Here is a 27,003-nt window from a genome sequence, read left to right as displayed (position 1 = left end):
CGAGTGCGCGTGCGCAGCGGTTGCCGGGGGGGGGGGTACCAGGGAAGCGTAGGGCTGCCAACGACGCAGACGCAGACGCAGAGTGGCCTGGCGGGCTGGAGGACGTAGAGATCTCACACAACCGGGCTTCCCCACTGCTACGGGGTGTTCAGTGTTTCCGGAATAAACATGCACCGCGAGGCCTCGGAGCCCGTGGCGGACGGGGGAGCGGAGCAGGACTGCGCGCGGGAGCCGGGCTTGGAGGAGTCGGCGGGTGACCACAGGAACGCAGGCCAAGGGGACCGCAAGGAAGGTGCCGACAGCCGCCCCAGGGAGGCGAGGGGGGGCGACGGGCTGCGCCCCAGCACCACACACCTAGTCTTCACAGCCAGCAGTTTCATACAGATGAGGAACCTGGAACTTAAAGAGGTTATAGAACTTGCTCCAAACAGATTACCCTCAGCCAGTCACTGACAGAACAGACTCACGCCTGGACAGTCTGACTCCAGAGCCCAAGCCCTCACCGAACACACCATTCTCCCCAGCGCCCAACTTTTTAATGTTTTGACTGTTTCCCTTTATTGCCGGCACCATGTAAGATCAAAGGCTCTCTCCCCCTCTAGACGACAAGCTATGTCAGGGCAGGACATCCTGATTGAACTGGCAGTGGCCGGTCCAGTGCCTGACCTGTGGTAGACAGAGTGAATGACGAGCTGGTGCTTCTGACGTGACTCCTCAACAAAGTTTTCCGGAATGGGCTTAGAAAACAGCCTCCGCTCCTGCTTGGCTTGGACTGTAAGGGAAACTTTTTAGGGACTGGTAAAGAAACTACTTGATTTGTGTCTCATTTTTTGAACCCAGCCAACAAATATATCTTGAGCATTGACTGTCCAGGCAAGCCCTGTAAGAGTTGCTGTAGGGAAGCCATGTTTCTCTGTGCACAGACACAGGTTTGAAGCCACTCCTGCTGGGTTCACACTACCCCTCTGCAACTTGCCGGCTTTATGGCTGTTTGCCCAGAGCTTAAGCTCTGTATAGGGCAGTCTCCTGTTTTGCAAGCGAGATAGTTATAATTAGAGTGTCTGGCATACATTGGGCCAGTAATAAATGGTAGTTCTAGTTACTAATATAAGCAATCAATTATCATGTATATTGAGCACCTAGTCTTTCTTCCACAAACCTTTATCTCGTGCCTCTTGTGGCTGGGCATTGTATGCAGTGGGAAATGGGAAATTATAAGATACAGTCCCACACACGGAGTGTTGAATCTCATTCGGTAGTCCACAGGGACACCCAGAGAGCAGCAGCAAACAGCCCTTAAGATTAAGTGCATTTGAATCAGCCAATTTTGAGTGACCTTTTAAAAAAAAATAAGTGCATTTGAACGTGTTCATTTTCTTTCTACCAAAGATATTCCCATCATTTTTGTTTCTTCTTGTGTGTTTTTTGAGAGCTTTTTTTAAAATTGAAGTATAGTTGACTTATAATATTATATTAGTTTAGGTGTACAACATAATGATTCAAAATTTTTATAGATTATATGCCATTTACAGTTACTATAAAATATTGGCTGTATTCCCTATGCTGTACAATACATCCTTGTAGCTTATTTATTTTATAGATGGTAGTTTATATTTCTTAATCCCCTACCTCTATCTTGGTCCTCCCTCCTCTTTTGAGAACTTTTTAAAAAGAACAGAGAACATTATAACAAACACCCATGTATCGCCACCGAGAATTGAAAATGATTAGCATTTTAATCATATGTACCTGAAGTCTTTTTTTAAAGAAATAAAACATTTCAGATAAGTTTGATGTTTTTTGCCCTACCCCACCTCTATTCCTAGTCCCATTACCTTCTCCCCGCCTCCAGAATTTTGTGTGGGTTCTTTCAATCTCGTCTGTCTCTCTCCCTATCTATCTACCTATCTATCTATCTATCTATCTAAAATGTGTCCTTAAACAATGCATAGCATAGGTTTGTGTGGGTTTGATTTATGTAAATGATATCCTGTGCTTATTATGAAACTTTTTTCACTCCATATGTGTTTCTGCGAATTATCCATATTGATTGACATAGCTCCAGTGCATTCTATTCCAAGGCAGAATAATAATCTGTTGCTTTATTTAACCAGTCCCTATGGATGAACATTTGCATTGTTAATAGGTTTTGGCTGTTAGAAGTAACACAGAAGTGAATATCTTTGCACACGTCTCCGTGTCCAGCTGTACAAGAGGTTTTATCAAAGATCTGCCTAGAAGTGAAATTTTCATAGTCCTTATCAGTGCTTTAAAAATCACTGTGATACATTTAAAGAGTACCGGTTCCATGCTAAAAGTGGACAGTTATTCATCAAGTTGAAATTGGGGGACATTTTTTATACATTTCTCGATCTCTATAGAACCAATCTCTTATTTTACAGAAATTAATGATCCTAAGGAAACATGCCTGGGTCCTTCGGACACTTCCTACCTCAGCGAGCAGAAACACAGTGGTGATAGCTGGTCAGATGGTCGCTTAGCACACCAAAGAGATGACAAAGAAGATCGTGGCCCCAGGTACGTGGGTGTGCTGTTGCCAGTCACAGCACGCTTTTACCCACTAAGGTGGATGTGATAATCACCCCTTTGTCCAGATAGGGAAATTGAGGCTCATAGAGATTAAATAGTCGGCCCCATGTCTGAGGATTAGTCACAGAGTCAGGATGGCATTGCTCTGTGGCATAACTAACCACGATCTATACAACGTTAATGCTGGACCTGGAGAGAGAGAAACATGAGTAGTTCTTGATGACACAAAGGTACTTCTATTAGAACACACTTTGCAGTTTTTGAGAAGGCTGAAAGTCACAATATTGGATGAAGCCTTGAAAGCTATAAACAAAGTCATTGGGCATATAGAATATTGTGGAATTTGTGGACGGAACGGGTGTGGCAAAGAATTTATGGGATATATTTTACAGCTGACAAATTGAAATAAATTTCTTGTTCATGTTTTTCATTCAACAGAATGACTAAAAATTTTCTACAAAAACTGTGCAAGAAGCACAAGCTTTATATTACCCCAGCACTGAACGATACGCTGTATTTACACTATAAAGGTAAGGGTCTGGTGGAGGAGCTACCTCATGTCAGGTGGAAAGACTCTAGTGGTGTTAAGAATTACTCGCAGGGATCATCTGATGTTCTTAACTTATATTTAAGTAGAAATTTCAGAGTTTAGTGGAGATGCATGGAAAAGCAATAATATTTCTTTGAAGAAAAAGTCTTACGTGACTGGAGTTAATATGGGTTCAAGGGAAACACGTTGGTATCTTTTATTTATATTTGCTAAAGGACTCATACTCTTTCGAACCAGTAGCTACTTGTAAATACTTTGGGCTTGGGAGGGTTACGTTGTGAAGGACTGTGTCGGTGTCCAGTATCACACAAACTTAAGTTCAGGTTCGTAGACGGGGCTATTCCAGCAATGAGGAAGCAGAGTGGTAACTCCCAACCTTGTGCTGAATTTGGGATGGCCACCCTGCTTCATCAGACCATCTTTATGTTCATTTGTTCAGTAAATGTTTACTGAGAGCCTTCTGTGTGCCCGGCAAGTGCTGAAGATACAGAGACGGATATGGTAAAGATGCTTTTGGTGTCTTGGGGGATAGGGCGGCCACTGTGAGAAGGTTCACGCTGTGCCAGGGAGATTCACGGAGGGCTCCAGCAGCACAACTACTTTAAAGGTGTGGAACGACCCCTAACTGGTCTCCTCACCTCCACGTTGCCCCCTCCAAAATCCTCCACCCAATGTCTAGATGTAACAGTGATAAGATGACTTAGGAGGGCAGACCCCAGAGGACCAATATTTAAGAGGTGGGAAGAAGAAGAAGACCCAGTGGGTTAGACCGAGTAGAAAGAATTAGAGAGGTTTCTGAAGAATTAGGAGAGAGATATGCCTATATTATCTAGTGCTGCCTAACAAATTATCCCCAAACTTACCAACTTAAAAAATTATCATTATTTGATACTGTTTCTGAGGGTCAGGAATCTGGGAATGACTTAGCTGGGTGGTTCTGCCTCATCGTTGCTATTACCCTTTTTTAATAAAAACTTCTGGTTAAAACTTTTCAGGCAACAAAACAAATGACTTTGAAAAAGTTTTGGTAATAGCAGGTGCACCGTGAATTACAAATCTATAATGAGTCACTCAAGGAAACAAAAATGTTTGTTTTCCTCACCTTAAATGTGGCTCATAAAACTGAAAAATACCGTAAAACCAGACCCGAAGTTTGGAGTGGCTTCAGGTACAGCTGGATCCTGGTGCTCACCGCGTATCTTCACGAGGCTGTTTCTCCCCTTTCCTTGGCCCTGCTTTCCCTTGTGCTCATTCATTTCAGACAGGTCACCCCTCACTTCCCCCGACTCCCAGGCGAGAAGGGAAGGTGGCTGCTTCAGTGTTAGGCTCTACCCTACCAGGCTGGCAATTCCAGCAGAAAGTTACCGCTTTCCAATGGAGCCAGCAAAGCTCCCCAGGATTCATGAAGGTTGGCTCCACTTGGCTAAGCGTGACCAGCTCCCTGCAGAGAGCCATGGGGTAGTATCAGGACAGGGATGTCCCTCCAAAGAGGCAGTGGTGTAACTGAGGAAGGACGTGTGGATGCTGGGCAGATAGGCAAAAAAGAGGGTGACCCCTGTGCCTCTGAGTGTGTAGAAGCTTAACCAACTCCCCCTTCCTCCCCACTAGGCTTTGACCGCATCGAGAACTTGGAAGAGTACACAGGGCTGCGTTGTCTCTGGCTGGAGTGCAACGGAATACAGAAAATTGAGAACCTAGAGGCCCAAACGGAACTGCGATGCCTCTTCTTGCAAGTGAACTTGCTCCATAAGATCGAGAACCTAGAACCTCTGCAGAAACTGGATGCTCTCAATATCAGCAACAATTACATCAAGACCATTGAAAACCTCTGTAAGAAGGCCCTGCCGTGGCGGGGCGGGGTGGGGGTGGGCGTTCTCTAGGCCCCCACGTCCACCACCGTTTCCTAGCGGAGGTTCGTAACATTCTTTTCCAACTGTGTCGCTTACTTCTGCCGACCTCCCCTTGCAGCCTGCCTGCCGGTCCTCAACACGCTCCAGATGGCCCACAACCACTTAGAGACCGTGGAAGACGTTCAGCATCTCAAGGAGTGTTTGAAACTCTGTGTCCTTGACCTTTCCCACAACAAGCTGAGTGACCCAGAGATCCTGAGCATCCTCGAGAGCATGCCCGACTTGGTAAAACACACACACACACACACACACACACACAACTTGCGTTATCTTGTGTTCTGTAGACAGCAAATCTGTTTTCTCTTTCCCCTCCCTCCCTTCCCCCTTCCTTTCTCCCTGCTTTCTTAACACGCATCACACTTTTTTTTCCCTCTCTGTATTTTTAGCTGGAGTGTTTGAAATGCCAGGTGCCGTATCGTTTCACCCACAAATATTTCAGTGTGTATTCTTGACAGATAAGGACTTTTTAAAAGCATCATCACAATACTATTATTATATCTAAAATATTATCAGAATGACAGTTAATAACCAGTCCATATTCAGTGTTCCCCATTTGTCTCAAAAATGTGCTTTAACTGTTGGGTTTTGCAAATCCAAACCAGATCCACACATCGTATTTGGATTATGCATCTCTCAAATCTCTTGATCTATCACAGTCTCCCCTTGGCTGTTTTCCCCCACCCCCCCACCCCCCCCATAAATCTGTTGAGGAAACCAGGTCCCTCCTCTGGCTGTCAGCCACTTCCTGGATTCAGTTGACTGCATCCTCATGGTGTGGTTTAACGTGTTCTGCTGTCCCCAGTATCTCTTGTAAACTGATGATGATGGAGCCAGAGACCTGATCAGATCCAGCCTCAGAATATAACTTTGAGGTTTGCTGTTGCATCAGTCGGGGCACCTGTAAGTCTGGTTGCCTCTCTTTTTGTAACTTTAAGCTTGATTCGTGGGTTTGGCTGCTGTCAATCAGATCTAGCCTTCATGAAGTCCCTCATCAACCCTTCCCCTGATTGTTCCTGCAGCTCCCGATGCACGTTGCCTCCATGTGTGATTTCATTAGGGGTCACACAGTGACCATATTCTAAGTGTCTTATTCCTTCTGCACCTATTAGCTGGAATGCTTCCACAAAGAGCAGTTTTGCTCATCAATTCATGCCTCCCTAATATAAAGTGCATATAGAAAAGGCTGGGGTAGGGACTTCCCTGGTGGCACAGTGGGTAAGACTCCGTGCTCCCAATGCAGGGGGCCTGGGTTCGATCCCTGGTCAGGGAACTGGATCCCACATGCATGCCGCAACTAAGAGTTCACATGCCACAGCTAAGGAGCCAGTGAGCTGCAACTAAGGAGCCCGTGAGCCGCAACTAAGGAGCCCACCTGCCACAACTAAGACCCAGTGCAACCAAATAAATAAATAAATATTTTTTAAAAAAGAAAGAAAAAGCTAGGATAAATGCTTGTTGGTTTTTTTTTTTTAATGTATTCCTTTTCAGAGAAATGAGTCAAGAACGTAGGAACCTCTAAAGGTGACAATGAGGTTGAACCTCTAAAGGTTCACGTTTTCATCGTGAACACAAAGATTTACAGATACAGTATTTGATATGACTTCACCCTTGCTGTCATTTTAATTTGGGGTGATTGAATGGTCCATCTTCTGGCCTGTTGCAACCCCTCCAGGCGGCTCCTGTGTCCTTTGGACTCAACTCCAGCAGCCTTTGACGACTTCCTTGCTTTTTAGTGTATATGTGTTGTCATGTGAACTAGGAAAAAATATTCCAAATAGCACACAAAAAACTTGAGTTCACTGTTTAGTGCTTAGGGTATGGATAAGAAGGAAAAAGTGAGTCCATTTAAAGAAAAACAGTAAGCAAATCATAGTTCAAGAACAATCTGTAGAGCAGACTGTCACCAAAGACTAATTTAGAATTTATATTATCACCAGTATATGGTGATAATATAAAGCTGTATTATAATACCTTTTTTTGGCCTGGCTGCCATAACAAAGTACCAGACTGAGTGGCTTAAACAACAGAAATTTATTTTCTCATGATTCTGGAGGCTAGAAGTCCGAGATCAAGGTGTCAGCAGGGTTGATTTCTCCTGAGGCCTCTCTCCTTGGCATGTAGACGGCCGTCTTCTCCCTGGGTCCTCATATGGCCTTCTCGGTGTGTGTCTCTGTGTCCTAATCTCCTCTTCTTACAAGGACCTATTGGATCATGCCCCACCCTAATGACATCATTTAATCTTAATCACCTCTTCAAAGACCCTGTCTCCAAATACAGTCACATTCTGAGGCGCTGGGGGTTAGGACTTCAGCATATGAGTTTGCTGGGGGGACGCAATTCAACCCATAACAAGAACAGTCTGCCTCATGGTTGTTTTGTGATGGCTTTTACATTCTCCATACACACGCAGCCCTTTAGTCCCTGCCCCTGGGGCACAGTGCTCCCCCCACTCAGCCCCACAGAACAGGTCACTTGAACCAGTATATTTATTTTCCTGAACAAGAAAAATCACTTTAGATATGAAAAACATTTCGCCAGTTCAGGCAAACCAATGTTAAATGTTTCACCCACATGTCACCTTGACCATTCACCTTCTTGAGTTTCATCGGCAGGAGGGGAGGTGACAGTATCTAAAGGCGGGGGGGACAGCACACTGGCACTGCTGTGTCACTTTCCCTTTCCTGGTCCCAACTTGACATCCAGGAGACCTATAAGCCTGGCAGTAGATAAGCAGGCACTTTGCATCCTATCTCCTCAGTCACCACTTCTTATCTGTCTAGCTGCTGTGTACATTTTCTTAAAATGGGTCCTGGCTGGGAAGGACAGAAAACGATCAATTGGAGATTAATTTCAGTAAAAGAGATTGGGCGAACAAAACTAATGCAATCACTGCCCTTGGGTAAAGGCCTCAGGAAGTGTTTTCCAATATTGTTCTGGAAGGACGATGAGAGTTAGGATCTGAAGTTCAAGTGTAATAGAAGAAAGGGCTGCCCAATTCTCGGGACAGTTCTGATGGCGCAGAAACAAAGAAAGCCTCTGCCTTCTCTGATACCGTCTTCATGATTTGATGTCGACACTCCCTGTTTATTTATTTTCAGAGCACTGCACATATTAACTGTTTTAATCGCATCCATTTTTCAGTGATTAATGTGGTTCTGCCTGTGTGCTTCCAGCGTGTACTGAATTTGATGGGAAACCCAGTGATCAGGAACATCCCTAATTATCGAAGGACAGTCACTGTTCGACTAAAACGTTTAACATACCTGGATGATAGACCAGTTTTTCCAAAGGACAGGTAAGGAAACGAAAAGCCTTTTGATCATACTTAATAGGTAATAGTTGAGCATGCTCAATATTAAACTTTTAAAAATTTCTGATTTTTGAGCATTTCCACACATCATTAAATATTCCAGTGAAATAGGTTTAATGGCTTACATGATTGTTTATAATAGGAAATTCTGTCTTTGAGCACTTATTCATAGATTTTTCATAATCCCTTGATAATTATCCTTCTATATAAGTCTCTGATCTCGTGGCCGGTTATTTCCTTAGGATGGAACCCTGAGTTGTATTATTGGATTAAAGACTGTGGTTTGAGACTTTTAAAAAGTGTTTTTAAATATTTTCTAATTGTTTTCTAGAATGTTTGTATCAACTTATAACTTCCCCAGACACAGCCATGTAAAAAAAAAAAAAAAAAAATCTTTGCCAGGCCAATTGATGAGTGAAGGTGGTACCTCGTTTTATTTATTTAATTTTTATTCATTTATATATTTTTTGGCTGCATTGGGTCTTTGTTGCTGCGTGCGGGCTTTCTCTAGTTGCGGTGAGCAGGGGCTACCCTTCATTGCGGTGTGCGGGCTTCTCATTGCAGTGTCTTCTCTTGTTGCAGAGCACGGGCTCTAGGGCACAAGGGCTTCAGTAGTTGTGGCACATGGGCTCAGTAGTTGTGGCTCGCGGGCTCTAGAGCGCAGGCTCAGTAGTTGTGGTGCATGAGCTTAGTTGCTCTGCGGCACGTGGGATCTTCCCTGTCCAGGGCTCGAACCCGTGTCCCCTGCATTGGCAGGCAGATTCTTAACCACTGCACCATCAGGGAAGTCCCAGTACCTCGTTTTAAATTTGCATTTTTGGGTAACTGATGAAGTTGGTCATTTTTACTACCTTTGTCAGGCATTTATGTTTCCTTCTCTATGAGTATTGCATTCATGATTTCTTCCCAGTTTCCTTTTGGGGGGATGCTTTTTCTTACTGATTCATAAGAGCTCTTTGCATATCAAGAATATTGAACCTGGGACTGCCATGTGTATCATCACTGCTTTTATCTGGGTTTTTAATTTACCTTTTTTTTTCTTTTTGGCCGCGCCTCGTGGCTTGTGGGATCTTAGTTCCCTGACCAGAGATCAAACCCTCGCCCTCGGCAGTGAAAGCACAGAGTCCTAACCACTGGACTTCCAGGAAATTCCCTTAATTTACTTTTTGATTGAGGCCACTATTCATTCATTCCAGCTTAGAATAAAACCTCAGTAACTGGGATGGCCTGAAGGGAAGTGCAAATCTGAATTTTCCAACACTTAAAAAGAAACGTAGCTGGTAGTATGTTTTTGAACTCACAAATTTTAGTCAAACTAACACAGATTTCAATCGGAATGGGGAGCCTCCACTTGGACCAGGTAAGAGAACCAGGATCCCTGCTTCTGGGCAGTTGGGCTGAGATGCATCCGTTTCCCCAGCACTGAGCCCTGGATGTTCAGGGGGAAAGCGGGCGGGCAGGGCCTGCGGGTGGACCTCCAAGCCCAGCTCTGCAGCTGCGGGTCCTGTGCCCGTAGCTGAGCGCCAACCTCCCCAGCTTCAGGTTCCTCATCCAGAAAGTGGGGACAATACTGACCGTGGGGTCCTTGTGAGTATCTGTTAGTATCACCTGGGACTTAAGCAGGTACCAGCTGGTAGGAGGAGGGAACCAGCGGGAGCGGCTGTCCCGGAGGATTGTGAGTCCCCACACTGCGGCAGTGCCGCCCAGCAGGAAAGTGTAAACAGGGACCTGAGCTGGGCCCTCAGCAGGGAGACCCCCGCCCTGGACGGTGCAGCATGACTTCTCTTCAGGAGTTGGGTTCACCTGGGTTTGAAGCCTCATTCCAGCACTCTCTAGCTGTTCCACACTGGGCCCTTGATATTCTCTCCACCTGGGATGCTCTTCACAGGTGTTTGCAGGTGTCTGCTCACCTGTCATCTTCTGAAGAGCTCCATGAGTGACCACCTATCTAAGTAGCACCTTTGCCACTTCCACCTGCTGTCTCTTCAGCCTGATTTCTCAAGACACATCCACCTCTGACATACTTGTTTCCCCATAAAAGGGCAGCTCTAACAGAGCAAGCGATGTCATCTCTTATGTTACCTGCTGTATCTCCAGCCCCTAGAACAGTTCACCCATTTCAAGTGTACAATTCAGTGGTTTTTTAGTATGTTCATAGAGTTGTCCAACCACACCCCACAATCAATTTTAGAATATTTTTATCACCCCAAAAAGTAGCCCTTACTTATTAGCAGTCACTCCCCAACCCCGCTCTGCCAGCCCCTGGCAACCACAAATCTACTTTCTATCTCTCTGGATTTGCCTATTCTGGGCATTTCCTATAAATGGAATCATACGATATGTGGTCTTTTGTGAATGGCTTCTTTCACTGAGCATATTTTAAAGGTTCACCCACATTGCACCCTGTGTCAGTAAATACTTCCAAAATAATGCTGTGAAATAATATTCCATTTGGAAAGCCCACATTTTTTTTTTATACAGCAGGCTCTTATTAGTTATCCATTTTATACATATTAGTGTGTATATGTCAATCCCAATCTCCCAATTCATCACACCACCACCACCCCTGCCACTTTCCCCCCTTGGTGTCCATACGTTTGTTCTCTACATCTGTGTCTCTATTTCTGCCTTGCAAACCGGTTCATCTGTACCGTTTTTGTAGATTCCACATATATGCATTAATACACGATAATTGTTTTTCTCTTTCTGACTGACTTCACTCTGTATGACAGCCTCTAGCTCCATCCACGTCTCAACAAATGACCCAATTTCGTTCCTTTTTATGGCTGAGTCATATTCCACTGTATATATGTACCACAACTTCTTTATCCATTCGTCTGTCAATGGGCATTTAGGTTGCTTCCATGACCTGGCTATTGTAAATAGTGCTGCAGTGAACATTGGGGTGCATGTGTCTTTTTGAATTGTGGTTTTCTCTGGGTATATGCCCAGTAGTGGGATTGCTGGATCATATGGTAATTCTATTTTTAGTTTTCTAAGGAAACTCCATACTGTTCTCCATAGTGGCTGTATCAGTTTACATTCCCACCAACAGTGCAAGAGGGTTCCCTTTTCTCCACACCCTCTCCAGCATTTGTTGTTTGTAGGTTTTCTGATGAAGCCCATTCTAACTGGTGTGAGGTGATACCTCATTGTAGTTTTGTGTTTCTCTAATAATTAGTGATGTTGAGCAGCTTTTCATGTGCTTCTTGGCCATCTGTATGTCTTCTTTGGAGAAATGTCTATTAAAGTCTTCTGCCCATTTTTAGATTGGGTTGTTTGTTTTTTTAATATTGAGCTGCATGAGCTGTTTATATATTTTGGAGATTAATCCTTTGTCCGTTGATTCGTTTGCAAATGTTTTCTCCCATTCTGAGGATTGTCTTTTCATCTTGTTTATGGTTTCCTTTGCTGTGCAAAAGCTTTTAAGTTTCATTAGGTCCCATTTGTTTATTTTTGTTTTTATTTCCATTACTCTAGGAGGTGGATCAAAAAAGATCTTGCTGTGATTTATGTCAAAGAGTGTTCTTCCTATGTTTTCCTCTAAGAGTTTTACAGTGTCCAGTCTTACATTTAGGTCTCGAATCCATTTTGAGTTTATTTTTGTGTATGGTGTTAGGGAGTGTTCTAATTTCATTCTTTTACATGTAACTGTCCAGTTTTCCCAGCACCACTTATTGAAGAGACTGTCTTTTCTCCTTTGTATATCTTTGCCCCCTTTGTCATAGATTAGTTGACCATAGGTGCGTGGGTTTATCTCTGGGCTTTCTATGTTGTTCCATTGATCTATGTTTCTGTTTTTGTGCCTGTACCATATTGTCTTGATTACTGTAGCTTTGTAATATAGTCTGAAGTCAGGGAGTCTGATTCCTCCAGCTCCGTTTTTTTCCCTCAAGACTGCTTTGGCTATTCGGGATCTTTTGTGTCTCCATACAAATTTTAAGATTTTTTGTTCTAGTTCTGTAAAAAATGCCATTGGTAATTTGATAGGGATTGCATTGAATCTGTAGATTGCTTTGGGTAGTATAGTCATTTTCACAATATTGATTCTTCCAATCCAAGAACATGGTATATCTCTCCATCTGTTGGTATCATCTTTAATTTCTTTCATCCGTGTCTTATAGTTTTCTGCATGCAGGGCTTTTGTCTCCCTAGGTAGGTTTATTCCTAGGTATTTTATTCTTTTTGTTGCAGTGGTAAATGGGAGTGTTTCCTTAATTTCTCTTTCAGATTTTTCATCATTAGTGTATAGGAATGCAAGAGATTTCTGTGCATTAATTTTGTATCCTGCAACTTTACCACATTCATTGATTAGCTCTAGTAGTTTTCTGGTGGCATCTTTAGGATTCTCTATGTATAGTATCTTGTCATCTGCAAACAGTGACAGTTTTACTTCTTCTTTTCCAATTTGTATTCCTTTTATTTCTTTTTCTTCTCTGATTGCCGTGGCTAGGACTTCCAAAACTATGTTGAATAATAGTGGTGAGAGTGGACATCTTGTCTTGTTCCTGATCTTAGAGGAAATGCTTTCAGTGTTTCACCATTGAGAATGATGTTTGCTGTGGGTTTGTTGTATATGGCCTTTATTATGTTGAGGTAGGTTCCCTCTATGCCCACTTTCTGGAGAGTTTTTATCATAAATGGGTGTTGAATTTTGTCAAAAGCTTTTTCTGCATCTATTGAGATGATCATATGGTTTTTATTCTTCAATTTGTTAATATGGTGTATCACATTGATTGATTTGCCTATATTGAAGAATCCTTGCATCCCTGGGATAAATCCCACTTGATCATGGTGTATGATCCTTTTCATGTGTTGTTGGATTCTATTTGCTAGTATTTTGTTGAGGATTTTTGCATCTATATTCATCAGTGATATTGGTCTGCAATTTTATTTTTTTGTAGTATCTTTGTCTGGTTTTGGTATCAGGGTGATGGTGGCCTCATAGAATGAGTTTGGGAGTGTTCCTTCCTCTGCAATTTTTTGGAAGAATTTGAGAAGGATGGGTGTTAGCTCTTCTCTAAATGTTTGATAGAATTCACCTGTGAAGCCATCTGGTCCTGGACTTCTGTTTGTTGGAAGATATTTAATCACAGTTTCAATTTCATTACTTGTGATTGGTCTGTTCATATTTTCTATTTCTTCCAGGTTCAGTCTTGGAAGGTTATACCTTTCTAAGAAATTTGTCCATTTCTTCCAGGTTGTCCATTTTATTGGCATAGAGTTGCTTGTAGTAGTCTCTTAGGATGCTTTGTATTTCTGTGGTGTCTGTTGTAACTTCTCCTTTTTCATTTCTAATTTTATTGATTTGAGTCCTCTCCCTCTTTTTCTTGATGAGTCTGGCTAATGGTTTATCAATTTTGTTTATCTTCTCAAAGAACCAGCTTTTAGTTTCATTGATCTTTGCTATTGTTTTCTTTGTTTCTATTTCATTTATTTCGGCTCTGATCTTTATGATTTCTTTCCTTCTACTAACTATGGGTTTTGTTTGTTCTTCTTTCTCTAGTTCCTTTAGGTGTAAGGTTAGATTGTTTATTTGAGATTTTTCTTGTTTCTTGAGGTAAGCTTGTATAGCTATAAACTTCCCTCTTAGAACTGCTTTTGCTGCAAGCCATAGGTTTTGGATCATAGTGTTTTCATTGTCATTTGTTTGTAGGTATTTTTTGATTTCCTCTTTGATTTCTTCAGTGATCTCTTATTTAGTAACGTATTGTTTAGCCTCCATGTGTTTGCGTTTTTTACATTTTTTTCCCTGTGATTCATTTCTAATCTCATAGCGTTGTGGTCAGAAAAGATGCTTGATATGATTTCAATTTTCTTAATTTTACTGAGGCTTGATTTGTGACCCAAGATGTGATCTATCCTGGAGAATGTTCCGTGCGCACTTGAGAAAAAAGTGTAATCTGCTGGTTTTGGATGGAATGTCCTATAAATATCAGTTATATCTATCTGGTCTATTGTGTCATTTAAAGCTTGTGTTTCCTTATTAATTTTCTGTCAGGATGATCTGTCCATTGGTGTAAGTGAGGTGTTAAAGTCCCCCACTATTATTGTGTTACTGTCGATTTCCTCTTTTATAGCTGTTAGCAGTTGCCTTATGTATTGAGGTGCTCCTATGTTGGGTGCATATATATTTATAATTGTTATAGCGTCTTCTTGCGTTGATCCCTTGATCATTATATAGTGTCCTTCCTTGTCTCTTGTAACATTCTTTATTTTAAAGTCTATTTTATCTGAAATGAGTATTGCTACTCCAGCCTTCTTTTGATTTCCATTTGCATGGAATATCTTTTTCCATCCCCTCATTTTCAGTCTGTATGTGTCCCTAGGTCTGAAGTGGGTCTCTTGTAGACAGAATATATATGGGTCTTGTTTTTGTATCCATTCAGCAAGCCTGTGTCTTTTGGTTGAAGCATTTAATCCATTCACGTTTAAGGTAATTATCGATATGTATGTTCCTATGACCATTTTCTTAATTGTTTTGGGTTTGTTTTTATAGGTTCTTTTCTTCTGTTGTGTTTCCCACTCAGAGAAGTTCCTTTAGCATTTGTTGTAGAGCTGGTTTGGTGGTGCTGAATTCTCTTAGCTTTTGCTTGTCTGTAAAGCTTTTGATTTCTCCGTCGAATCTGAATGAGATCCTTGCCGGGTAGAGTAATCTTGGTTGTAGGTTCTTCCCTTTCATCACTTTAAATATATCATTGCCACTCCCTTCTGGCTCGTAGAGTTTCTGCTGCGAAATCAGCTGTTAACCTTATGGGAGTTCCCTTGTATGTTAATTGTCATTTTTCCCTTGTTGCTTTTAATAATTTTTGTCTTTAATTTTTGTCAGTTTGATTACTGTGCGTCTCAGCGTGTTTCTCTTTGGGTTTCTCCTGCCTGGGACTCTCTGCACTTCCTGGACTTGGGTGGCTATTTCCTTTCCCATGTTAGGGACGTTTTCGACTATAATCTCTTCATATATTTTCTTGGGTCCTTTCTCTCTCTCTTCTCCTTCTGGGACGCCTATAATGTGAATGTTGGTGCGTTTAATGTTGTCCCAGAGGTCTCTTAGGCTGTCTTCATTTCTTTTCATTCTTTTTTCTTTATTGTGTTCTGTGACAGTGAATTCCACCATTCTGTCTTCCAGGTCACTTATCCATTCTTCTGCCTCAGTTATTCTGCTATTCATTCCTTCTACTGTATTTTTCATTTCAGTTATTGTATTGTTCATCTCTGTTTGTTAATTATTCTAGGTATTTGTTCTTTATTTCTTCTAGGTCTTTGATAAACATTTCTTGCATCTTCTCGATCTTTGCCTCCATTCTTTTTCTGAGGTCCTGGATCATCTTCACTATCATTTTTCTGAAATCTTTTTCTGGAAGGTTGCCTATCTCCACTTCATTTAGTTGTTTTTCTGGGGTTTTATCTTGTTCCTTCATCTGGTACATAGCCCTCTGCCTTTTCATCTCGTCTTTCTGTGGATGTGGTTTTCGTTCCACAGGCTGCAGAATTGTAGTTCTTCTTGCTTCTGCTGTCTGCCCTGTGGTGGATGAGGCTATCTCAGCCCACATTTTCTTTATCTGTCAGCTGATGGACATTTGGGTTGCTTCCACTTTTTGGCTGTCGTGAACAGTGCTGCTATCAATGTTCGTGTGCAGGGTTTTGTGTGTGGACATTTGTTTTCAACGCATTTGAGTAAATACTTAGGAGCACGATTGCTGGATTACATGTAAGATTATGTTTGCTTTGTAATTGCCAGGCTGTCTTCCAAGGGGCTGCGCTATTTTGCATTCCCACCAGCAATGAAGGAGCGTTCCTGTCGCTGCACAGCCTTCCCGGCATTTGGTGTTGTCAGTGTTCTGGATTTTAGCCGTTCTATTGAGTGTCAAGTGGCATCTCATTGGTTTAATTTGCACTTTCCTGACGTCCTATGATGATGAGCTTGTTTGCCACCTGCCTGTCTTCTTTGGTGAGGTGTCCAGCTCTTTTGCCCACTTTTTAAAATGTGTGTGCTTTTTCATTTTTGAGTTTTAATAGTTCTTTGTATGTTTTGGATACAAGCCATTTTTCAGTTATCTTTCTTGCAAATATTTTCTCCCAGTGCAGTTTGTCTTCTCATTCTTTTAACCTCTTCCCGTTTTTAAGTCATCTTTGTATTAATGAGTTGCAATAGGTCTTTATATATTCTAGATACAACCCCCGATCAGGTGTATGATTTGCATACCCATTCTGTGGGTTGCCTTTTATTTATAGTATTCTTTGCATGACACACATTTTTAATTTTGGTGGAGTCCAATTTCTCTATTTTTTTCTTTTGTCACTTGTGCTCTTGGCCTCATATCTGGAAGGCTTTGCAAACCACTAGAGTTTAAAGATTAAAATGTGCATGTGTTAATATGTATCCTTGCAGTCATATGTCCTGTGCCTTTAGTTTGATTTTGGGGAAAATGAGCAAGTTTGGTCAGATAGTATATGTTTTGGATTTACTTCGAACCTGTGACAATTCAAACCTCCCCAATTTCTGGGGTGTTCTTGTTTGTTTTTTGTTTTTAATACTCCTAAACAGAGCTTGTGCAGAGGCCTGGGCACGAGGAGGGTACACAGCTGAGAAGGAGGAGAGACAGCAGTGGGAGAGCAGAGAGCGGAAGAAGATCACAGACAGCATTGAGGCCTTAGCCGCAATCAAGCGCCAGGCTGAGGAGAGGAAACGGCAGAAAGCAAGCCAAGAGCAAGGTGCATGCTTGAGACACAAGGAGGACCCTGAGCTCCGTTTAGATTAAAAATCTGGGCTGTTGAACTCACAGTCTTTCATCTCGGGGACTGGGGGTGGGGGGTGGGGACCATTCGTTCATGTACCTGCGGATCCACCTGCCCTTGACCTCATGCAAGGACGGTGCTCAGGGCACCTTGTTAAGTAGGAACCCCCTTCCTCCTCTTACACCCAGTAGAAGAGCCAGAGTCTCTATGTGTGCTTTTAAATGACATTTAGTGTTTTTCACCTAATTACAAAATGTGAATACGCTACACATAGAAAACATAGAAAGGCAAGAGTAATAACAGTATCATAGCAAGAACCGCTCAGTATTCAGTGCGGGTATTTCCTGGCTTTTCCTCATGCATGTAACACATATTTTTTTTTTAATAGAAAAAAATGTCATAGCTATATTGCTTTCTTTTTTATATATATAAATTTATTTATTTAATGTATTTATTTTTGGCCACATTGGGTCTTCATTGCTGCACGCAGGCTTTCTCTAGTTGAGGTGAGCAGGGGCTACTCTTCTTTGCAGTGCACTGGCTTCTCACTGCGGTGGCTTCTCTTGTAGTGGAGCACGGGCTCTAGGCGTGCAGGCTCAGTAGTTGTGGTGCATGGGCTCAGTAGTTGTGGTGCATGGGCTCAGTAGTTGTGGCTCGCAGGCTCTAGAGCACAGGCTCAGTAGCTGTGGCACACGGGCTTTGTTGCTCTGTGGCATGTGGGATCTTCCCAGACCAGGGCTCGAACCTGTGTCCCCTGCATTGGCAGGCGGATTCTTAACCACTGTGCCACCAGGGAAGCCCCTGGCATAGCTATATTGCTTTTTGCCTACTCTTTTGAATCAGCATAATAGTCCCATAAAATAGACGTTCCCCTGTAGCATGGTTTTATTTCCCTTTTCCCAACTTTTACTTTTGATATTTTTCAAGTTTTAAGAAAAGCTTAAAGAATAGTTAAAATGAACAGCTGAATTGTCTGTTTAGATCGGAAGGTTGTTCATATTTTGGCACACATGGGCACACATGCACACAGTCTTTCCTGTTCTGCTGAGCCATTTGAAAGCAAAGGCAGACATTGTGGCCCTTAACCCCAAACACCTCAGCCTGCGTCTCCTAAGAGCCCCCTGCACAGCTTTCTAGTGGCTGTGTCCTGTGCCGGCAGTGCACGCGCTAGGCATCGCCCGGTGGACTTCCAGCCCGTGTATTTAGCACCTAAACAGCGCTCTGATGACCATCCCGGCAGTTCGCCGCAGGTCCCCCTTGTCCTCCCAGGATGTTCCCAGCTCACTGTGGACTTCTGTTCAGGGGAGGTGCTCACGCCAGACAGTGCCGGGGACCTGGGCGCCAGTGTGGAAGGGGAGGAAGCGCCTGCAGAGGACAGAGAAAGGTGGCAGAAGACGGAGCTGTCTGTCAAGGAGAGCTTCGAGGCCAAGGACGAGCTATTCCCAGAAAAGTCAGAAGAGTCGCGTCTCCCGGAGGAGCTGCCTGTGGATGCTGACGGAGAGCCAGGAGGGGCGCACCCTGCCGAGGCCCCGCCACCGAGCCCCGGAGCTGCCTGGGAAGGTAGGTGGTTGCGAACAACAGGGGTGTCGCTGGGCCAGCACCCATCTGGGGGCCTCGGGTTTCCACTTCTGACTGCTGGGTCTGCGAGTTATCTAGAACCCCAAGGGGAGCCAGGACTGCATTTCTAGTATCAGCTTCAACAGGGTGCAAACAAATGGGTGAGACGCTAACAGTGTATTTGATCTAACCCAGTACATCTAAAATATAATAACTTATATCATCATAAAATTATTCATGAGATATTTTCCCCCTTTTGACACTAAGTCTTCAAAATCCAGCCTGTATATGCCACTTATAGCACATCTCAATTCACATGCTCACTTTTGAATAGTTAAGGTGAAATGCATCTCTATGAAAAGAAGCAGGTTGTTTTGGGCTGCTTCATTTTTTCAACTGAAATGAATTAAAAGTAGACACGATTAAATAAAATTTAAAACCCGGCCCCTCAGGAGTACTGGCCACATTGCAGGTGCGCGGCCGTAGCTACCACAGTGGATGATGCTGACCTAGAAGGGCAGCCCACTGGCAGGTTCTCCCAAGTTCCTGGGGCCCTGCTGACTAACAGATAGACCCAGGACTCGGCCCTGGACACTGCCCATTACTGCTGTGTCTGTGCAGCCCTGGGAGACCCGAACCTTCCGTTCCCAGCCTGAGCAGGATTTGAGGTCCATCTGGGGAGGTCATTTGGTCTGGCCCCCACTGTCTGGGAGAGACCTCGAAGTAACCCTAGTCTCTAGACTGCCGGGGGGGCAAAGGCCACACCCCAGGGCACCAGAGATGGGTGAATTATCTTTCCAGCTGAAGATAATGGCAGGGCAGACTATCCTCAAAGATTAACTCAACTGAGCTCTATTTTAATTATTCTGTTCAAAACCTTACTGGCCACTCCATACCCCCAAACAATCAGTGCTTCATTATTCACTGGGATTTACTACCCACCCCCGTTTTGTTCAGTAACATCTGAAAAATTTATCTTGTAGCCTAGAGTCTTTAACAAGATGTCTGTGGGAAATAGAAACGCACCTTAGGAAGGAGGGGTGGTGTAGGGAGTGAGGTGACCTGTGACTGTGCTGACATCCATGGCCCTGGCCCCCATCAGGGATGCTGGAGCTCATGAAGTCCCCCGGGGTCCCAGCAGGTGAGGCAGGAGCAGTGGGCGGAGAGCAGGGAAGGAGCAGGAAAGTGCGTGGGATCTAAACAGCCAGAGTCACAGAGAGAACAGGCTCCCGGGGAGGGGGACATGCCCCGCGCATCCCTCTGATGCCCAACTCACACTTGTCAGGTGGCTGCCGCAGCTCCTCTTCTGACTTTGCCGTGAGACTGCGTGCGGCTGCAATGCATCTATGAGAAGCGTGACTTGCCTTGATTTAATTTCCCTTGGGAGGCACTGAAGCCCTGCTTTCTATAGCTCCTGGCACCACTTTGCTGGATGGGATTGTAGACCCTCCAAGACCTGGTCACTCCTTGGTTTCTGGGAGAGAATTTCTACTAGACAAGGGTCACGTTTTCCCTCAAGCTTCCCACAGATGGCGATGTTATAGGTTTTATTATTTAAAAGGGGCACTAATCATGTATTAAACACATGGGAAAAGGCCATTCTCTGAACTACTGATGCAGGTGTTGGCACGTGTATTCTGAGATCCGGATACAAGGTTTTGCCTGCATCCTCACTCCCCCTCCGGTAAGTTTTTTTGCCTTGAAACTGCACCTAGCCTAGAAGCAGAGTTTCTATGAGTGAAACCATCAATTGCCTTCCTGAACGAGGGGCACATTTAACAAGGAGCTGGCAACCTGCGGCAGGTCGGAAGAGGGAGGCACAGCCAGATGTTTATCTAACATGTCAGCCAAGGCCATGACTTCCAGCTTAGCCTCCCCAAAGTCCCACGATCAGGTGCTCTCACCATTAACCCATGTTACTGAGTTGGCAACTGGGGCTCAGAGAGGTGAAGTAACCTGCTCCACGTCACACAGCAAGTGATAGTGGGGGCAGAACTGAAGCCAGATCTGCCCGCAGAGGCCAAGCTGGTCTCTATCTCGATTCACTGCCATCCTCCCTGCTTTTAAGCCCCCAGGGCCTTTGCTGCCCACCCCTCCCCCATAGTCCCCTCCCTACTGAGCTAAACCCTCTGGGTGTCCTGAGTCCCAAGAGGGGAGCTGGGCTGTCAGAACAAGGAGGTCCCTCTTCCATGCAAGTTACTCAACCCCAAGAAAAGCAAATTTAAATATAAAAGCCATCTGTTTAAAAAAAATCACTTTTCCATTTACCTTTCTTGCATGGCGCACCGTCTTTCCTTACAAGTCACGAGGCCTAGTGAAGGATGCAGGAAAAGGATAAACGGTACGAGCAGCTCTGCTGCGTTTCCTGGGCTCATCCTCTCTCATCATGGAGTCAGGAACCAGGGAAGGCTGCCTGGGGACCGAGTCAGGGCTCGGAGGCTTGAATAGCTCCCCATCCCGATGTGGAGTCTAAGTATCAGGACCAGGGGAAACGTGATGTGAGCGCATACTGTCACGGAGACACACGTGTCCCACCTCTATCTGACGACACTCTGTCTAGAGGAGCCTTAGCGTCCTTCCAGTGGTCACCAAAACGGTACAGAGGATGACACACGCGTTTCACTAAAACACTCTGTGAACAGGCGAGGCAGCAAATTTTCTAGACAGACACCCTGAGGTCAGACCCAAGTCCAGCCCCGTAACCAGCTGAGCCACATCAAGCAAGCCACAAAACCTCTCGGAGCCCGTTCTAGCCCCTGCGAAGTGGGAACAGTCTCTGCCACGGATCGCATGAGGCAACGTAAGGAACACGCCCAACAACTGTAGTCTCTTCCCTGCCTTGCCTTTTCCCGGCACACAAAGCCTAAGCAGGTAGGTTTTAGGAAACAAAGGGACTTGGCAGCTGCCTGGACTAAAGCTTCTGCTGGCTGGGAAGCTGGATGCCACGGTGCCACGAGCAGGACACAGGGGTCCGGGGGAAGGGATCGTTGGAGGGGAAGCAGACTGCTGTCGTAATTAGAAGCTGCGAAGCCACGGGCACAGCCAAGTGGAAGAGACCACGACAAACCGGGCCTGGGAGGTGGGCCTGGGATCGTCCACAGCAGCCCCGGAAGCCCCTGCCCACTTCCTCATATCATTCTTTTTTTTTAACGTCTATTTATCTACTTTGCCTATTTTATTTATTTATTTATTTTTGGCTGCGTTGGGTCTTCGTTGCTGCGTGCAGGCTTTCTCCAGTTGTGGTGAGCGGGGGCTACTCTTCGTTGCGGTGCGCGGGCTTCTCATTGCGGTGGCTTCTCTTGTTGCGGAGCATGGGCTCTAGGCGCGCGGGCTTCAGTACTTGTGGCACGCGTGTTCAGTAGCTGCGGCTCGCGGGCTCTAGAGAGCAGGGTCAGTAGTTGTGGTGCACGGGCTTAGCTGCTCTGCGACATGTGGGATCTTCCCGGACCAAGGATTGAACCCGTGTCCCCTGCACTGGCAGGTGGATTCTTAACCGCTGTGCCACCAGGGAAGTCCCCCTTGTTTCATTCTAAACGGGTGCCCCAATGTGGCTCTCGAGTCAAACTGGGCACGGCCAGTCCTCAGGGCAGACAGCGGACCAGCGTGTCATGAGCAGAGCGGGGCTATTCATCTCTAATCATGGAGACCGGAGAGGAAGCAGAGGGCAGGACAGGAGGGGCCTGGGGGAGGAAGACAAGCCCCGTCTGGACTCCACGTTCCACAGGCAACCCTGCGGTGACTTCACAGGTCTCCCTGACGCTCGTGCAGCAGGAGGGGCTGTGAAACTTGGCCTTTGGCACCACGGCCTTTCTTTCTTCATCTCCTGGCCCATCAATCATGCCTTTTCCAAGGTTCCTGCGTATTCTTCACGGATTCCTGGCTGGTGCTTCCATCTCCAGGCTCCAGAAAGGGGGCAGCTGTCTCCCTTTCCTTTCAGACATAATCTTGTCCTAACCTGGGATTCTTGCAGCTCCTGTCACAGGGGCTGGAGGCTTTCAGACCCGAGGGTTTTGTCCTTCCTCTTGGAATCGCCTTAACCTCAGGTTTGCCCGTCTGTCCACCATGTATGAAACTAACTCCAAGATTAATATAACTCTTTGTTGTTCCTTAGAATCAGCTCCCCAGACTGTGGCCACTGAAAGTGCATCAGGTACAGAGCTCTGTGGAGCTGAAGACTTGGAAGCCATCCGACTGGAGACGAAGGAGAAGCTCTTCATCGACGTACGTAATTGGTGCATCTGCAGAGAAGTACCTGCGGTACAGCCGGTATCAGATCAGACACAGAACTTCCAAATCCTCGCTGCCCAGAGTGTGGCCCTTGGGCCAGCAGGCATGGTCTCCCCTGAGGGCTGCTTAGGAGGCAGAACCCCGGGCCCCACCCCAGACCCACTGCTCAGAACCTGCAGTTAATAAGCCCTCCCCCAGGGGGGTCCGTGCCTGTGCACCTTCAAGACTGAGAAGCGATGGCCCAGATGAGTCCCCTTGAACTACGTCTACAAAACTCTTGACGTGTTTTCCCCAAAGAAGCTACACTGAAAGCAGCTCTGCCTGGCTGGCCGTATACACAACTGTTGCGAAAGCTGCCCTTGATCGTCAGAGCCTCATCCTCTGTGGACAGCTGCCCGTCCTCCTGGCTTCTCGCTGCTCCTGCACCCTGGCCTGGCCTGGCTGTCCAGCGGCCCGTCCCCTGGGGCTTGTTCAGTGAGGGGCCGCCTGACCTTGGGACTGATCACGGCCCGGAGCATGGCCCTCCTCCCTGAAGCCCTTCCGCTCTGATAACAGTTTGACATGCTGTGCCCACAGGAATGGGTCTCCGGGGACGTACACACTTTGCCATGACCCCCGGGAACGGTGCTTTGGTGGGGCGAGGGGTGGGGGCCGGTGCCCCCCACCTGTAGCCTCACACCCTGCTCGCCCGGAGGACGGCCCGCCTCTCTGCCCACGAGTGAGCTCCTTCTGTTCAAGCCGTGCGCGCAGCTTCGCCTGCCCCCGCCCGCTTCTTCCATAAACTCCTACACGGGTGTTTCATTCCCAACCTCACAATTTCACGTGGCTCAATAAGTGTTCAACTGAGTACAGCCAATATTCAGAGTGGGTTTCTGGTTTTCTGGGCCTACATATACATATGACAAACAAAAGTGGGCAATTCTTCCCTAACATTTGATAACTGACCGTATACAGGACCCCAACACTAAGCTAGTACTGACTGTTCTTCCTCTTTGTCCGGCACTATTTTAAACACATCTTGTTATCGATTGATTTAACCCTTCCAATAACTCTAAGACATAGGTACCATTGTCATCCCCATTTTACAGATGAGGAAATTGAGAAACAGAGAGGTTAAGCAACTTGCCCAAGGCTACACAGACAGGCAACGATGGAGCAGGAGTAGCAACGCAGGCAGTGTGGCTCCAGAGCCCATGCATCTAACCACACACTGTGCCTGCCTCACACGCTGGACGGGGTGCTATAGATGAAGATACCCCCAAGCACAGCACAAAACAGAAAAGCCCCCCTACTTTGGGGGAGGTCCAAAATAGACTCGTTTTATGCCACATAGAGTCCTAAGACAAATTTGTGTATAGGAGGTACGTCTCCCCCCAGATGAACTGGGTGAGTAACACCAAAGTGAAGTGGAGAAAGAGGTGGAAATTTTTGAAACATGTCACACCTTGCAAATCTTTCACCGATCAGATCCAGGTACCTGGTGTTGCCTCTGCGTGTGTTTCGAGCGTGCACGTGGCCTGAGTGGCCTGGGTCACTCCGCGGGCCCCTCCACACTCGGAGCACGTAGCGCAGGCTTGGTTGGCTGTGCGGCCGCGTCTGGCCCGTGGACCGGGCGTTGGGAGCGTGCCCTCCTGCTGACGGGGGTCGTCTTCTCTTCCAGGACCTGCCTGACTTGGAAGACGTGGATGCGGGCGGATCTCCGGGAGACCAGCACAAGGTGACCTCTCACACATCCCCCCAGTCCCACCTTCCCTTCCAGCCCCGTCACTGACCAGGTATCTCGGGAAGCTGCAAGCCCTTTGTGCTTGGTGCTTGAAGCCTTCTCGCCTCACCTAAGGAAATGCGGCTGTTTACTGTTGCTCCCCTTGCTGAGGCTTCACCACTAGCCGCTTTGGTTTTTTTGAACAGATCTTTTATCACTGATTTTTAATAATCATGTTCTGTACATAATTATCTGAACATTTTTTCTATCCTTTTGATGTATCCGTATGTTCATCTAGTGAATGTCTGTACCACAGCGACACACGGGCAGGGGAAGGGAGGGAGGAGAGCATAGAAGGCCCTATAGGGACCTCTCCCAAGGTGACCCAACCCTCCTCCCTCTGGCGGTACTGAGAGCCAGTGTGGGCCATCCCTGGGGGGCCCAAGGAGAGGGAAGCCTAAGGTGTAATCTCAGGGCAGGAGCTCGTCATCGAAGGAGGGACACAGACACAGGAGACCACAGTTCCGTGGGGGCCTGACCTCCAAAGCACGACTAGGTGGCCGGGTGAAGGCGGAGCCCGTCAGAAGCCAAGGCTCACAGATGAACCGTTCAGGGACCCAGGAGGGTGTTGGTGCAGCAGGAACAGAGTGGGCGAGGGCCGTACCACACGGAGACCTGACGAGGGCCGGAGGGAGTGGAGACCTGGCTGCAGAGCTCACCGTGGTCTCTAGGGCTCACAGACGGCTGCCAAGGAGTGTCCATCCTGAGGCCGGATTTTCAAGCAGCGAGTGCTGTGCTCCCTCGGGCCCACAGTGTGATGGAATAAAAAAGCCGAATTAGCATTGTGCATTTTAGAGACTATGGTGAAAACAGAAATGTTCAAATACATCTTTTCTCTTTTAACAGAAGATGTGCTTTCCAAAGATTACAGCCATCTCGAGCCTGAGTGACGACAGTGACCCTGAACTAGACTACACCTCACTCCCAGTGCTGGAAAACACATCCACAGACACCCTTTCCAATATATTCGCAGTCTCCAAGGACACCTGCAGGAAGGCCGAGACGGAGACGCCCTTTACAGGCATATTTAAAGCAGCAGCAGAGAGGGACTTGGAAACCCACAGGAGAGACACCAAGGCCCCTCGCCCACTGATCCAGGAGCTGGACGACGATGAGCCTTCAGGGCGACCACCCTGGCCCCCAGCCTGCGAAAGGGAAGCCGCGCCAGCCCCGTGCAGCGAGGACAGGGATGGGGACCTGCTTCTGGCCTCCCCTCCAGGTAGTGTCACCCAACTTTCAAGGCTACAGGGGCCAAAAGCTTCTCAGGGGGAAATGGACTGTGGACCACCCAAACCCAGAGCGGGTGGCCACCTGGGCCTTTGCCCTAGGAATACCCGGGTTCTCAGAGGGGTCACTCACGACCTCTCCAGAGACCACGGAAATCGCTAGAGCATGTTCCTAAGTCGTCGGCCGGGGCCAACGAGCTGCCAGACCGACCCCCTCCCCGACCTTCCCCATCCTTGGCCCTTCCAGACCAAGGCTGCTGAGGGAAGGAGGGGACCGGTGATACCGCAGCTGGGAATATGGGACAAAACGAGGGTGACAGCTGGCCGGAGGGTGTGGGTCTTCCATGTGAAGGCCCAGGACCAGGATGAATGACTGTGAGATGGTGCTGGCCGGGAAGGGAGCTTCAGCAGGCGGGGACGGTGCCCACAGTGCCCGGCTGGGTGGGACCGGTAAAGCCACACCCTGACATGCCCGCCGGCCTGGCGCTGGGGCCTGTGCCCATGACCAGGGAGAGGCACTTTGGGGGAAGCTGGCTAGTGCTTGCTGGTCACAAGCGCACTGGGGGTAGCTCTGTGTTCAGCTTTGTGCCTCCGGGTAGGCAACTCGGGAGCTGTTGAACGCAGACAACGCCCGCTGTAATCCACACCGGATGGCAGCCAGGCTTCTTGCTGAACACCAGCTTGCGTAGCTGCCCCGAGGCCAGCACGCGGGAAGGTGTGAGGGCTGGCCGCACTTCCCAAGAACACCGAGTTACCCATTTCCTGGCTCTTTAGGAAACAGCCCTGAAAAGGATGAAGTCCAGTCTGAGACGGAGCCTGAGGAGTGCCCGGAGCCCAAGGCCAGAGAAGACTGGGGCGACATTGAATTTGGCCTGGACTGAGCCCAAGGCAGCCCCTCTGTTCTTGGACTAACAGGGACAGGCCCCGGCCTGACCCCCCAGCAGGGGCAGGTCACCCCCTTGCCTGGGCTCCCCTTCCCTTCAAAGAGCTGCGGTTACTGAGGGCGTGCAGGGCCCCGGACGTGGAAGGCTCTGTGCTCCCTGCTCTCAAAGCCTAACACAACCCCTGGTTATTTGCAGAATAAACCATGTAACTGTAAATGTCTCCTTGAGCACTGTAAACATTCTAGCACCCACACAAGTCCCCATGTTATTGGCTTATTTGATGTTCGGTGA

The 27,003-nt window shown here is 46.6% G+C and overlaps 1 protein-coding gene and 1 long non-coding RNA gene across 5 annotated transcripts; one reads left to right on the top strand and one right to left on the bottom strand.

The window, feature by feature from the left end:
- The first annotated feature begins 28 nt into the window (after nucleotides 1-28).
- Nucleotides 29-26,928, top strand: DNAAF1 (dynein axonemal assembly factor 1). 2 transcript variants are annotated; one of them, XM_082366582.1, is made up of 12 exons: nucleotides 31-292; nucleotides 2,403-2,538; nucleotides 2,989-3,080; nucleotides 4,709-4,930; nucleotides 5,069-5,235; nucleotides 8,184-8,305; nucleotides 16,866-17,032; nucleotides 18,359-18,616; nucleotides 22,725-22,834; nucleotides 24,501-24,557; nucleotides 25,449-25,821; nucleotides 26,603-26,928. In XM_082366582.1, the coding sequence occupies exons 1-12, from the start codon at nucleotides 169-171 to the stop codon at nucleotides 26,707-26,709; spliced, it is 1,935 nt and encodes a 644-aa protein (XP_082222708.1). In that variant the 5' UTR covers nucleotides 31-168; the 3' UTR covers nucleotides 26,710-26,928. The 2 variants fall into 2 exon arrangements, with proteins under 2 accessions (XP_082222707.1, XP_082222708.1); XM_082366581.1 differs by having other exon boundaries at nucleotides 29-292; nucleotides 25,449-26,928.
- On the bottom strand, nucleotides 18,289-25,452 carry LOC309616247. Of its 3 annotated transcripts, XR_014237387.1 has the most exons (5): nucleotides 24,613-25,452; nucleotides 24,318-24,507; nucleotides 20,882-21,082; nucleotides 19,890-20,087; nucleotides 18,289-18,421 (listed from the first exon to the last, which is right to left on the bottom strand). It is a non-coding gene; the product is annotated as an uncharacterized lncRNA (long non-coding RNA). The 3 variants fall into 3 exon arrangements; XR_014237386.1 differs by having other exon boundaries at nucleotides 19,890-21,082; XR_014237388.1 differs by lacking the exon at nucleotides 18,289-18,421 and adding an exon at nucleotides 19,641-19,809 and having other exon boundaries at nucleotides 19,890-21,082.
- Nucleotides 26,929-27,003: the final 75 nt, after the last annotated feature.

The sequence above is a fragment of the Balaenoptera borealis genome (assembly GCF_965194805.1).
Source record: "Balaenoptera borealis genome assembly, chromosome: 19".
NCBI classification, from domain to species: domain Eukaryota; kingdom Metazoa; phylum Chordata; class Mammalia; order Artiodactyla; family Balaenopteridae; genus Balaenoptera; species Balaenoptera borealis.
The sequence above is the reverse complement of the archived record's forward strand: the minus strand, read 5'-3'. Positions and strand labels throughout refer to the sequence as shown.